This window comes from Pseudoliparis swirei, chromosome 4 (assembly GCF_029220125.1).
Source record: "Pseudoliparis swirei isolate HS2019 ecotype Mariana Trench chromosome 4, NWPU_hadal_v1, whole genome shotgun sequence".
Lineage (NCBI taxonomy): Eukaryota > Metazoa > Chordata > Actinopteri > Perciformes > Liparidae > Pseudoliparis > Pseudoliparis swirei.
Window position 1 is genome coordinate 24,156,953 of NC_079391.1, and position 13,422 is coordinate 24,170,374.

Here is a 13,422-nt window from a genome sequence, read left to right on the forward strand (position 1 = left end):
GCAGAGGTGCAGTCTTGCGGTCTGCTGAGTGTGTTTGTGTATCTGAATAAATATGTTGTCTAACGAAGCCTCATGGTGCCTGGCTGATCCTTGGAGCTTTTGGGGGAAACCCACGGGTAGCGGCAGTAGAGCTGCTACACCAACAACCTGCCCAGCACCAAACGGCCAACTAATGGACATCCTTCAGCTCTGTCCAGAAGATAATTGTTATAAATATACCGTTCCATGTCACAATTGTTGCTAATGTTGTGTTGTCCTTGGCCAGCGTGCAATGTGGAAGATGCTCTAAACCTAAAGCATTCACAAGCACTTGACAGGAGGCGGGGCGGGGCTGCGCTACAAGATGCTGTGAGACGAAGAGGCTGTCAGTGCTGATGGAGAGGAGGGGCGTGGATTCTTTATGGCAGAATGCAGATGCTGCATTGTAATTTTCCATTTCTCTGAATTCCTCCACAGCTGTACCTTTCTACTCAATTCTGCCGCTTCTGGCACGAAGGAGGAGACAAACATTTGTTATTCCATACACTGTTACATTAACCCTTTAGCTCCATGTATAATATAATAATAATCATTTATTTTATATAGCGCTTCTCAAGTCACCCGAAGTCGCTTTACAGAGTGCAGAGTCCAGTAGTCAGACACACACACAGTCATACCGGTGGTGGTAAGCTACATCAGTAGCCACAGCTGCCCTGGGGCAGACTGACGGAAGCGAGGCTGCCAATCAGCGCCTACGGCCCCTCCGACCACCACCAACATTCATTCACATCCATACGAACCAGGGTGAGGCTGCGGTGCATGTCTTTATGATGGTGGGGGAAACCGGAGTAAACCCACGCAGGCACGAGAACATGCAAACTCCACACAGAAAGGACCTGGGACGACCGGGATTCGAACCCAGGGCCTTCATGCTGTGAGGCGACAGTGCTAACCACTGAGCCACCGTGCTGCTCATGTAGTCTGATACCACTGCCATGCAAGCTCCCACCCCGAGCAAGCACAAACCAACTAAACACGTCTCTCTCTCAAATTAAGATGTGATATATAGAGCATGAAGAGAAGAGAACTTTCTGTTCATTCAGTCAAACTGAATGAGAATATTGATCTGCCACATTCATTGTTATTCTCTGTCTCTGGCCTGTTCATAAGGATCAGTGTGTTTTACAGTGAACAGCTGAGTGTGATGAGAAGGCTTTGACAGGCCTGACAAAGGGCTCAGTGAGAGAGGCTGTCTTGGCCGGCTCCCAGCAGCTTCCAGTCCCCCCCCCCCCCCTCATCTCTGCCAGCTCTAACGAGCCCCGGGGCCCAAGCCACCTCGGAGATTTTAACGAGTTCTAACGAGGAAGATGCTCCTGCGTCTTGTGTTTGGGCTGGCACCTCGGCACCTTTTACTTATGGAAGTGAATCTTTTTAAGCGGTTGGTTTTGTATTGGAGAAAAAGTTTCAAGGTCATCTGAACCATTTCAAGTCTAAACGATGCACGCCAATGAGACAACTTTTCCCAGCACTGCACTCGGCTCGCTTCTTCCTCACATGAAGGTCACTTTTGATTAATTTTTTCTCGCAAATATGTCCAGTTACCAATTGCAAACTGTCTTAGGACTTATCTTTGAGAGAACAGAAAGTCAAAAAAGTCATAGCTATCATATTAGATATGACACACTTTGACACATTCTTTTACATGCTAATCAATTCTTCAGTTACGGTCTAGAATGTGTTTTGTGAGGTTACAATGACCTTGGAGTCTCAAGAGTTCATCTTTGAGCCCAGGTGGACGTTTGTGCCACCGCTTTCAGATTGGGAAATCATAGGTTGAAGAATATTTCTCCTTGGAGAATGTAGTGTTGTCAAATGTTTTGGGAAAAAATAAATAATAATTCAATGATTTCTAAACTGTTGTGTTCACAAGAATGGACCAGATGGACAGATGGACAGGCGGACGGAAGTCAGCCACGACTATCAGGATGCTTTCCATGGTGAATGTGCATTAAAAAAAAACACAGCAATCCTTAACTGCACATTCACTGCATGACATGAGCAGAGATAGATACACAATATTAATACTAAGTTGTTCAGGCTAGTGTTCATTTAAAACATGTGTTTTAACAGCTTCCTTGAATGTCTGCCTTTGGCCCCTCTGCAAAATCCTGAGGAAGAGGCCCTCGTTATGGTCGACATTTTGACATCTCTAGATAAAAAATGACTGACGGCAAAATTCTTTTATCTGCTTTGGTTCTCTGGCATTGTGCACGCCGACGAGCCGACTAGCCGTCACGCCGCTGTTGCTTAGTCAAGGTGTGTGTTATCAGTCGCACCTGAGCTTTTTTTATTTTACGACAAAATCTAAATGTCCGCTGCGAAGAAGACCGGTTGGACCGATGGCCGCAGAGAAGCCATGACGACATGAGAGCGGCCTCGGCCTCTTTGACACGCACCCCGGGGTCCTCTGTTTTTACGACGGCCGGCGGTGGAAGTCCCCATGTACCACACAGACACAAGCACGCCACAGATTGGCCTAAAGATATGCCTCCACAGAGCATCTTCAGTTCTGCAGCATGGCCCAGAGTCATAGGACATAAACCGGCTGGACGACAACGGGCAGTCTCTGTGAGGACGCAGGCCAGTCCCCTCCCAGTTCTCCCGGTTGGTTGATGTTGTTTTTCCAGCTCGTTGCTCTATGTAACGAGGAAGCAGACGCACCTCAGACAACGTTTTCTTCCCCGGAGTAAAGGAACCTACAAATTCAACTTTTTTACAATCAATTGCTAATTGAAAGGGTTTAATGCATTGTACATTGAGCATTGAGTCTCAATGAGTTAGGGTAATTTCAAACCCCAGAGTGAGGTGACAATCAGGGCCACAGTGCAGCAATTGTAACGGTTTAGCTCCATGCCTTCCTTTTTGTAGTAGTTGTTTTCATCCTGTCACTAACTATCATGTCATTCCAGATCCTGCTTCCCATCTCATCAATCCAACTCCCCTCACCTGCCTCTGATCACTCCCTCGTTAGTCCCTCATTACCATCACCTGGTCCTCACGCCCTTCTCACCTGCAGCCCATCCCCTCATTAGTCCCTCACTATTTAGCTCCCTCACTTCCACTTGTCCTCTGCCAGATTGTCTTGTGTTTTCATGCCAAGTTCTCCAGCGTTATTAGAGTATATTCCTGACCTGCCTGTTCTGACCCTGCCTGCCTGCCCTGACCTCTGATTCTCTGCCCTGCCCCTTTTTGGACTTGTTTGCTTCTTCGACTGATCTCCCGGTTTTGACCCAGCCTGTTTTCAACCAAAGACAGTCATCTTTGTTACTCCTCTCTGAGTTGTGCATTTGGGTCCACTCTAATAGCGCCGTGACAGCAGTGAGGCCTTCGATTGTCAGTAAATGCTTCGAGAGGTTGGTCAAGGACTTCATTTGTTCCATGTTGCCTGCCACGCTGGACCCATGGCAATTTGCATATCGTCAAAACAGATCCACCGACGACGCAATTGCCATGGCACTTCACACCGCCCTTTCCCACCTGGAGGGGAGGAACTGTTGTGTGCGAATGCTGGTTGTGGACTACAGCTCAGCGTTCAACACTATTGTTCCCGCCAAGCTCGACACCAAGCTCAGAGGTCTAGGCCTGCACTCTACCATGTGCAGCTGGATACTGGACTTCCTGTCGGGCCGCCGCCAGGTGGTGAGGATGGGCAGTACCACCTCAGAGCCGCTGACCCTCAACACGGGAGCCCCTCAGGGATGCGTGTTGAGCCCTCTCCTCTACTCCCTGTACACCCACGACTGCACGGCCATGCACAGCTCCAACGTCATCATCAAGTTTGCTGACGACACAACAGTGTTGGGGCTGATCACCGACGACGACGAGACAGCCTACAGGAGGAGGTTGGATCACTGGTACAGTGGTGCCAGGAGAACAGCCTCGTCCTCAACGTCAAGAAGACCAAGGAGCTGATCGTGGACTACAGGAAGCGGAGAGGAGAGCACACCCCATCTCCATAGACGGAGTTGCAGTAGAGAGGTCAGCAGCTTCAAGTTCCTCGGCGTGCACATCTCCGAGGACCTCACATGGACCACGCACACCACTCACGTGGTGAAAAGGGCCCAACAACGCCTGTATTTCCTTAGGCGACTGAGGAAATTCAACATGGCCCCCGGCATCCTCAGAACATTCTACACCAGTACCATCGAGAGTGTTCTGACAGGTTGCATCACCGTCTGGTACGGGAACTGCACCGCCCTGGAGCGTAGGGCACTACAGAGGGTGGTGCGGTCGGCACAGTACATCGTTGGAGGTGAGCTTCCCTCCATCCTGGACATATACACCAAGCGGTGCGTGGCCAGGGCCAAACGGATGATGAAAGACAATAACCACCCCGGCCACAAACTGTTCACCCTTCTACCGTCAGGCAGGCGATACCGCAGTATCAAGTGCCGCACAAACAGACTGAGGGACAGCTTCTTCAGTCAGGCCGGCCCATCAGGCTGCTGAACAAGGACTGAGACCCTCATTAACACTATACACCAGAACATATTCTGTGAATATCTATGGCCATGGTGTATATTTTATTACATTGTTTTATATATATATATATTGTATGTATATATATATTGTCTCAAAAAAGTGTATATTTTATTACATTGTTTTATATATATATATTGTCATGATGTATATTCTATTACATTGTTTTATATATATATTGTTAATACTTTCTTCTTTTTTTTTTTGTGTGGATATTGTATAGTTTATTCTCATTCTTATTCTTTTTTTAGTCTGCTACTGCTGTCGGGTGTTTTGCACATAAGAATTTCACAAACCGATTATACTTGTATAAAAGGGGATGTGACAATAAAAACTTGAAACTTGAAAACTTGATGACTTTGGAGGCATCGGGAAAAAAAGTCATCTTCTGTTGAGACTAAACATGACCTTTGTGGCCTGGATGCCAGCTGCTACTGGACAGCAAATGTGGTTGGGATGTGTTCTGGAGCAGCAAGAAAAATAAGAGATCTTGGAGGAAAAGAAAATAATTAGTTGAATAATCGATATGAATGAGTTATAATTTTCTTAGTTTATTTGAAGATTTTAGCTTTTTTTTATTTTTATGCCCAAACAATAATAAGGCTGTCAAATATAGGTATTTTCTGGATTTCTGAACCTACAATGATCCTAAACGTTGGACTTTGGACTGTTTCATCAATACGAGCAGTTTGAATATGTCAGCTTGGGCTTCAGGAAATTGGAATGTGTATTTCTTAGTGGCATATTGTAGACCAAATTATCAGACTATTCATTGATAAACTAATAGTCGGATGAATTAATAATGACAGTCATCAGTTGCTGCCATTCAAAGACATGACAGTCAAACTGCCTAGGGATGTAGGGCGATATGCTCTAGGAATCATATCCTGATGAAGTAGTGAGATTTCAGAATACACTGTTACATAATCTAAATTGATTGTTAAATGAGCCTAGTCCATTACTTGGGCTACTGGGGCGTTAGTTTCCTCCAGATAGGTCTTTCTGACGCGCTATTCGTGCCAGCAACTGTTTTTTGTTGTTTTCCCCTTTAATCGCCGACATGACCCTGATGTATTTATCACATTTGGCTCTTACATTGATACTAACACAGGGCACTGAGCACATACTAACTTAAACGTATATCTTAATGTAATGGCTCTGTATGTTTGTGAATAGAAATGAAAAAAAACATAACTTCTCAGCATTGAGTAGATCTGAATGTAAATTGTATTGAAAACTGCACAAACACAGGTGTGCTAAACTAGTTGGGGCTCACCTGAAGGGCACCTCATCACCTGTGAACACATGCATTTTCACGTTACTCGCCTCACCCAGATCCCCTGCTGGCGTCGAAGCAGAGACTCTCAGGCATACTGGTAGTGGTCTTCAAAGCAGATCCACCAGGACAGACTTGCAACGATCGTTTAACGGCGTCTTTTGGGAATTGAACTTGTCATAAACCGTAATTGTACATTTAGAAAGAGTCACGCCACGGGGCGCCTAACCACATGAGAGCACTGCTTGCTGCAAGGCTGCAGGGACACGAAACATGTGAGGCTGTGTGTGTGTGTGTGTGTGTATTGGTTGGTATTCTATGATAGACTACACACTGCCGTGTGACGCGTGGTCATGGCCAGAGGAGAGAAGCAAAGCAGATGTGGTTGGCCAACAAGCAGCAGTCTCTTCCTGGTTCCCACCAAAACTGAGCCGAGGACTTAACTCTGCACGACTAAAGATTGAAAGGGGAAAAAAAGTATTCGTCGAGGCAAAACAAGGCCTCTCTTTATGACTGATATATGTGTTCATGGGGTTATGGAAATGCACATATTCCAGAGCTGTATAGCAGCCTTGGCTATAGGAATCAAGCAGTGAACATCATGACAGTAATCCTGGTGCATTCCAGTACAGAAAGAAAAGTATTTAGTTTGGATCGGTCTGGATTGGGGGAAACCCTCATTGTCTGTCCACACTATTTTCGTCCTCCTTGTGTTTTAAAATAGGGCTTTTGATGTAGTCTATAAATATCAAATCACAAATTTCCAGAGCTAAAAAGAGATGCCCTCAAAGCTCCTCATTTAGTCTGAATGACAATCAACTCACAAATGGAATCAATTTAGAATTATATGAAATGTATAATATAGTTTACTATGACTTAATAAAAGCATCATTATTATTAATTGATAAAATGAAATATATACTATATAAATTGTACAATACAGTGAACATCATGACAGTAATCCTGGTGCCTTTTCTGTGACCTTTAAAGTGCACATATCATGCTCATTTTCATGTTCATAATTGTATTCTGGTTTTCTACCAGAACATTTTTACATCCTATAATGTTAAAGAAAATGCATTATTTTGCTCAGTGTATTTATGATTATACCTGTGTCCACCCTGTGTCATAAAACGCTCTGTTTTAGTGCCTGTCTCGTTAAGTCCATTCTGCTCTGATTGCCTTGGTGAAGAAGACGACACCTTTGCAAAGATAGTTCTTGGTCCGTGGGTAGAGATGCTCAGAAGGGGGCGGTACATTCTCATGGGCCAAAGCTGAATGGCTGGTTGACTCAGAAACCCAAATGTATGTGCACAAGCACAAATAAAGTCGCTTTTACATGATATATTTCCTTAAAACATAGTTTAACTAGAACGGGCACTTGGTAGAGCGCATACCTTCGCCGTAGCCACTTTGTTGGTACCTTTTCTTGACCTTGAACTTTGACCCGATCGATCCCAAAATCTAATCAAATGGTCCCTGGATAATAACCAATCATCCCACCAAATTTTATGCGATTCGGTTTAATACTTTTTGAGTTATGCGAATAACACACATACAAATAAATAAATAAATAAATATACAGCGATCAAAACATAACCTTCCGCATTCTCAGAATGCGAAGGTAATTACATATGATCAGCATACATCTGTACACAAGTATATATACAAGGCCTTTTTGGGGAAAGATGTAATCACTAACATAACTGCAATATCTTAGATTGATGTACTTGCATGTGCATTGGGGTTTTGAGGCCGATACTGACGATGTTCGAAATATGGGAGTTATATTTAAGCTGTGATTTTTTACATCGGGGACACAGCATTGCTTATTTAGTTTTGTTTACTTACGAAAACATTTTTTATATATATTTCACACAGCAATTCAGGACTATGTGCGAAGGCTTGAGCTAATAACATGCAGGTAACGGAGCGGTACTAACAAGGTCAACACCTTTAACCCTTGTGTTGCCTTAGGGTCATTTTGACCCGAATCAATATTACACCCTCCCCCCGCCTTTGGGTCATTTTGACCCGATTCAATGTTTCACCCTCCTGTTACCTTTATATTTACTAACATATTTTACCCTTTGGGTTCAATTTGACGCCAGCAATTAAAACCTCCAGAAAATTATTAGAATTAATATTGTTTTCCAAGTTTAAGTGTGAGGCACTTTATGTTTGTTTGTTGACTACCGAAAGAACACCAACATTAAACATTGAATGGGGTCAAATTAATCCAAAGGCGGCGGGAGGGTGTAATATTGATTCGGGTCAAAATGACCCTAAGGCAACACAAGGGTTAAAAAAATACTCCCTCCTGTTTTTTAAGGGGTCAGGAAACCATATTATTCTTTCTTGCATCCTACTGCAACTGTCAACAAAATATGACATATACCCAGTAGCCACCGGTCCATATTACCGGCTGACCATGAACGTGACCTCCGCGTCTCATCGTATTACTCTCATACTACCCTCTTTGACCTGTGACCTGTGTGTGTGTGTCAGTAATTCATTAGAGAGTTGCAAGATACAGCCTCCAGGGATACACATTAGCAGACAACAACATAATGTTCTTACACACACACACAAACAATGAAACAGCGGATAGGAAGGGTTTACATTGTATTGTATGTTTTAAATGCCAAAAATCCTCATTTTAAACACAAATGGAAGAATCAACCACAAAAATGCAACTATGACGTTATGATTGATGTTTTATTATCATGAGTTTCTTGGCAGCTCTGAATATACACCATTATTTATATACAATTGTCGGGGCTATGCAACACCAGAGAGACCAAGGACAATGTTCATATATCATGCCCACACACACACACACAGAGTGACCGGCTGCATTGGGTCGAAGATATGCTGAGGCTATAAAGAGGAAGGGAGGGCCCGGAGAGGAGCAGTATAGGAGGAAGACGATGGAGAAAGAGGAAGAAAAAGTGCTTTCTAAACAGCATGGATTAAATCCGCTGACAGCAGCATTTAGCTTGGCTCCCGTCCAGAACATGAGCCATGACACCTAAAACCACCAAGGACAGATTTAGGTCCGTCAGTAGAGATGAAACCAGTTGCCGAACTGGGCTGGCCGGCTGGCCCGCTGGTCCCAGTCACAGCTGAGTGATTCAGACGCATGTCAAAACCTACAATGACCAACAAGTCACCTCGTGAAAAAACTGAGTTGACGCAAGCATTTAGGTTGAGGTATTTTGATTCCGTTCTAGGTCAGCCACGGACATATTTCCATCGTCTGTTTTTCTGCAGAATATCTTCTTTAAATAGTTAATTTCACATTCTGCCTGTAAAATGGCAGAAAATTGTGAAAAATGCGTTGTTGAAATTGAACGTGAATTATTCAAATAATTCATAGCTCGTTTTGTCCGACCAAATGTTCAGTGACCCCCCCCCCCCCCTTTGAAAGAGGCACTTGAAATGCGGGTGACTGCTTAAAAAATTAATATCAAAAAGGTTGCAATTTTTTGTTCATCCACTGACTGACGGAAATATCAATGTTGCTATTCATTTCCGCCCATTTAATAACATTTTAAAGATATTATGACGGATATTTGAACAGTTGTCATCGCGTATTGCTAAACTTTGTATTGCTTCTGTGGCCTCTCAGCGACTTGAACGTGGATCATGTGGACCGTTAACGTCTGAGGAAGAAAGCGCGCAGCAGCCGTGTCATTGCCTCGAGTCGGGCATCCGCTTAATAACCAAAGCTGTCATAACAAACAGCCCGTTTCCCAGAACAAATGGACAACCAACTATTAATCCACTCGCTCCTTCTGACAAATGGCTTCTTCTTTATAAACACTGATCAAAGCCACATTGTTTCCCGCTGAGTGCGTCCGCGGGGCCGATGACTCAATGATCCACTCGTCGATGTTCATTCACCGCCTCCTTGGGGATTTGGGGAATTGAGTTTGGGCAGTAGTGGGGTTTTTTTGGCCCAGGTTGCAGTGACCCACTTATATCAGAGTGCGCTGGATAACGTAAACAAGAGGAGCATTAGAAACACCGATGAATAATAGATGCACGCAGAGGGAGAAGGAGAAGCAGCGAGATGCCTTTAAAGGGGTTTTCCTTGAACGTCGATGACCCGTTTGGTGTTTGAGTGTCAGTGACTGAGAGAAGTACGACATATAGATATATACCATATTATAATAACGTATTGAAGCTTTGGTGATGTCATGTTAGATAATGATTCTGGGAAAAGTCGAAGTGTCTGAGATCTACAATGTGACACCATGCTGCTCTTCAGCCATGGCTAACCTACAGTATACAGAATGCTACCAAAGCTAATAGTGGGTCACTACCTCGGGGGGGGGGGGGTGTAGTGACATCTCACTTTGCACCTTCATCCATGCACTCTCTGTGGAACAGTACAGATGCTGCGTCATATGGAGTTGATGTTGCTATGCAACCAAACCCCCTGAATGGTTTTCAGAGGGATGAGCATCATTACAAGTCTGTCATCGACAAAGAATGCTTCCGTTTTGTCCGAATAATGATTTCCCTATTTCACAGGAGCTGTCGAACCCGTCTTGATTCATGATCTGCATGAGTCCCATTTAGCTCTGAGAGGAATCTCCATGCACCTAAAGTATAGGTGACCAGTGCTTTTTCGAACTGCTAATGTCCGAACACAAGACCAGTACATAATTACCACGTATACAATAACACCAGTGCTTTGGAGTCTGTCATTGATTGAGAATGCATTTAGACATTTTATTTTGCTTTATACCGAGGAAATCCTTCCCAGTACCAGATTTTAAGTCAAAAAGATGATGTGGTGCTAAAATAGTAGATACTTCGAAATTCCCCAGAACGCACTGAGATGTCATGAATTTGCTTGTTTTACCCAAAGATATGCAGTCACCTGTCACACAACCCAAAAAAGAAGAAAAAACATCCTCCAAGGGAAGGTCAGGATGGTGGCTTTCTCCCGGTGAGTCGGACTGAGAGGATTCTCGTGGGCAGATCTCAGTTCTAAACACTCTTCAAGGAGCATAACACCTTAAAGGCGAACAAAAGATGGTGCCATGATGCATTATGGGAATTGTAGGACCCAGTTGGAGTGTGATCCACACTTGGAACTAAAGCCTTGTTTATACTCTTGGCCAGAGGACCTACAAACAAGAAGAACTAGGTAAAAAATCAAAAGGACACAGAGTGTAACCCATAGCTACGCCCATGAAGCCCAGAGGCTGACCTCCACAATGCCAAGGATTGTTATTATCTCTAAACTCATCGTATTATGTGCATTATAAGGGAGCAAAGTTTCAATATCTTTTAAACAATTGGATTTGGCTCAAATATTTAGTCCAATGTAGATTTTTAACACGTCCTGTTTCTAAAGCATGTATAAGTGAATGTATGCCTGTCTTTCTAATCCCCAGTGGTGTAGCCAGTGACTACTTGCCGTGATTACGGGATCTTCTGGCGGGTACAAACTCAGTTTTGGAGTCAGTCATCAGAGCGTCAGCTTCAATTTGAACCTTTAAATGTTTAAACCTATGGAGGCGAAACAGTAAACCCCTGGAATACATCTTCAAATTACCTTCATTAACTTTACCCATTTGTATTAAATCATTTCACCATGATATGGACTATTTGAAGTATTATGTACCTGATATCTGATCATACTTATGTGTATACGTATACACCCACAACAGACAGACTATCTCGCCTAGAACTCTAGCATCCGGGGTCATACAGATGAAAAACAAAATGTGCAGAGTTTGAAGGAGAAACGTATCTTTTATGGGTAGAATAGAGACAAAGAGATAGAGAGACAGACGGGCAGACAAACAGGTAGACAGGTAGAGATGCATGGGACTCTGCCATGAACCATTTAGAGAGATGCTTTCATCCAAAGCATCTGCATGGGTGGGTACTGAACCACTAAAGCCGTGGCACCAGCCGCTGACGGTGATTATGCCGGATTCGTCAAACCGCAAGACAGACAGACAGACAGACAGACATACAGACAGACAGACAGACAGACAGACATACATACAGAAAGACATACATACAGACATAAAGACAGGCAGGCTAGGTGTCTGACGGCTGCGCGGCTTCTCACGCCTTCATGTTTGCCGGCCTGATCGGACTGACAGAAAATCCATGACGCTGCACTCTCATGGAGACACACAGCATAAGAAAGGAAACATGCGACGGTCATGGTGTCTGTTTCTCATACAGGTCACACAACAACAACAAACAAGGCGATGATGAGGATGAGGAGGAGGAGGAGGTATACATGCCTATGTAACGGAATGCGTCCTAACCGACGCGGCTCCCGGTTGATTCGTGCGCATTCACCACGGGCTGCTCAGAGAGGCCCGCGATGTGCGGATCAGGGCAGCGTGAGGACGCATTGAAAAATTGTCATGGTTTGTTTTGTGTTAAGGGTTTCTTTTTTTGCAGGGGGGGTCACCTCGGATGCATTTGCCTTTGCATGCGCAGCCAATATTCTGGGGGGGGGGGGGTCACATCAACAAGCAGTGCGCGACTGTCAGTATAACGGTGGTCCACAGCTCCATGTTAACGTTTCAGTGCAATTACAATCCGCATCGGGGTATTGCTGCAAAAAGGAGAGGAGCGTGTCGAGACATTTTCACACCGATTCACCCGGCTCCGGTCTGATTAGGATGCATTCTTATTCTCAGGGAGGAGGCGCGTGCGTTTCACCACCAGCACGGATCCAGTGAAACGTTCGAAAAAAAGACAAGCTTTTATTTACCTTCATGTCGTTGACGATCGCCTGGAATAGACCCCCGAGGGCCCCGCATTCCTTCTCCACGGTCTCCATGTTTGCCAAATCCACCATTCACCGGAATTTGCAGAAGCGCGCACCAACTGCGCGCTACCAACACTCAGCAGGAAATAAAATAAAGATGAATGCCAAAAAGGATTTCCACAAAAATCACGACCGGGGTCTCCGCGTTCTCCTTTCAACCGAGGAGACCGATAATAACGGAGGGGGGGGGGTGCAGTAAGAACGGGAGGAGTAGGAGGTGAAAAAAAGAGAAAAGATGCTGAAATAAACGACTTTCGCTGCGGTGTCGTCCAAAACGAAACGGAAGATGGGTTGTGAGAGAAGATGGTTTCTCGCTCTTGCGCTCTCTCTCTCTCGCTCTTTCTGTGTGTGTGTCTATCTCTCTCGCTCAGTCTCTATCTCTCTCTTTATGTGTGTAGCTCTCTCTCTCGCTCTCTCTCTCTCTCTCCGGTTCCGGGTCAGTCGTAGAGGGGGTTCAGATGGCACCGGGACGACGCCTCATCTTGGCGCAGCCAGCGCTGCGCGGTGTCGGCGGGGGACGCATGTGAAGACAGCCGAGAACCGGAGCGATGGATCGCGGTGTCTGTCGTAGGTCGGGGTCTGTGTCTGTGTCTGTGCCTTCCATGCGTGCGTGCATGTGCGCGCTTGTTCAAGGCAGGCTGTGATTGGCGCAGAGGTGGTGGGCTCAGCCGCGCGGGCAGAGCAGCCAGTAATACGATCCATGCGACTGCAAAGGAGTCAAAAAAAAAAAAAAAAAGGAGGAGGCTGGGCAACTGTGGACGGACCTGTCACATGGCCTCACGCGCGCATGAATGCACACATACACACACACACA

General features: G+C 45.0%; 1 protein-coding gene across 1 annotated transcript in view; it reads right to left on the reverse strand.

Annotated features, from left to right (window-relative positions):
• The window catches only part of LOC130192550 (protein MTSS 2-like), a 76,458-nt gene extending 63,349 nt beyond the window's left edge, over positions 1–13,109 (reverse strand). Inside the window, exon 1 of the mRNA XM_056412618.1 lies at positions 12,552–13,109. Coding sequence (XP_056268593.1) covers positions 12,552–12,638 — 87 coding nt within the window. The 5' untranslated portion in view covers positions 12,639–13,109. The remainder of the gene's footprint in view (positions 1–12,551) is intronic.
• Positions 13,110–13,422: the final 313 nt, after the last annotated feature.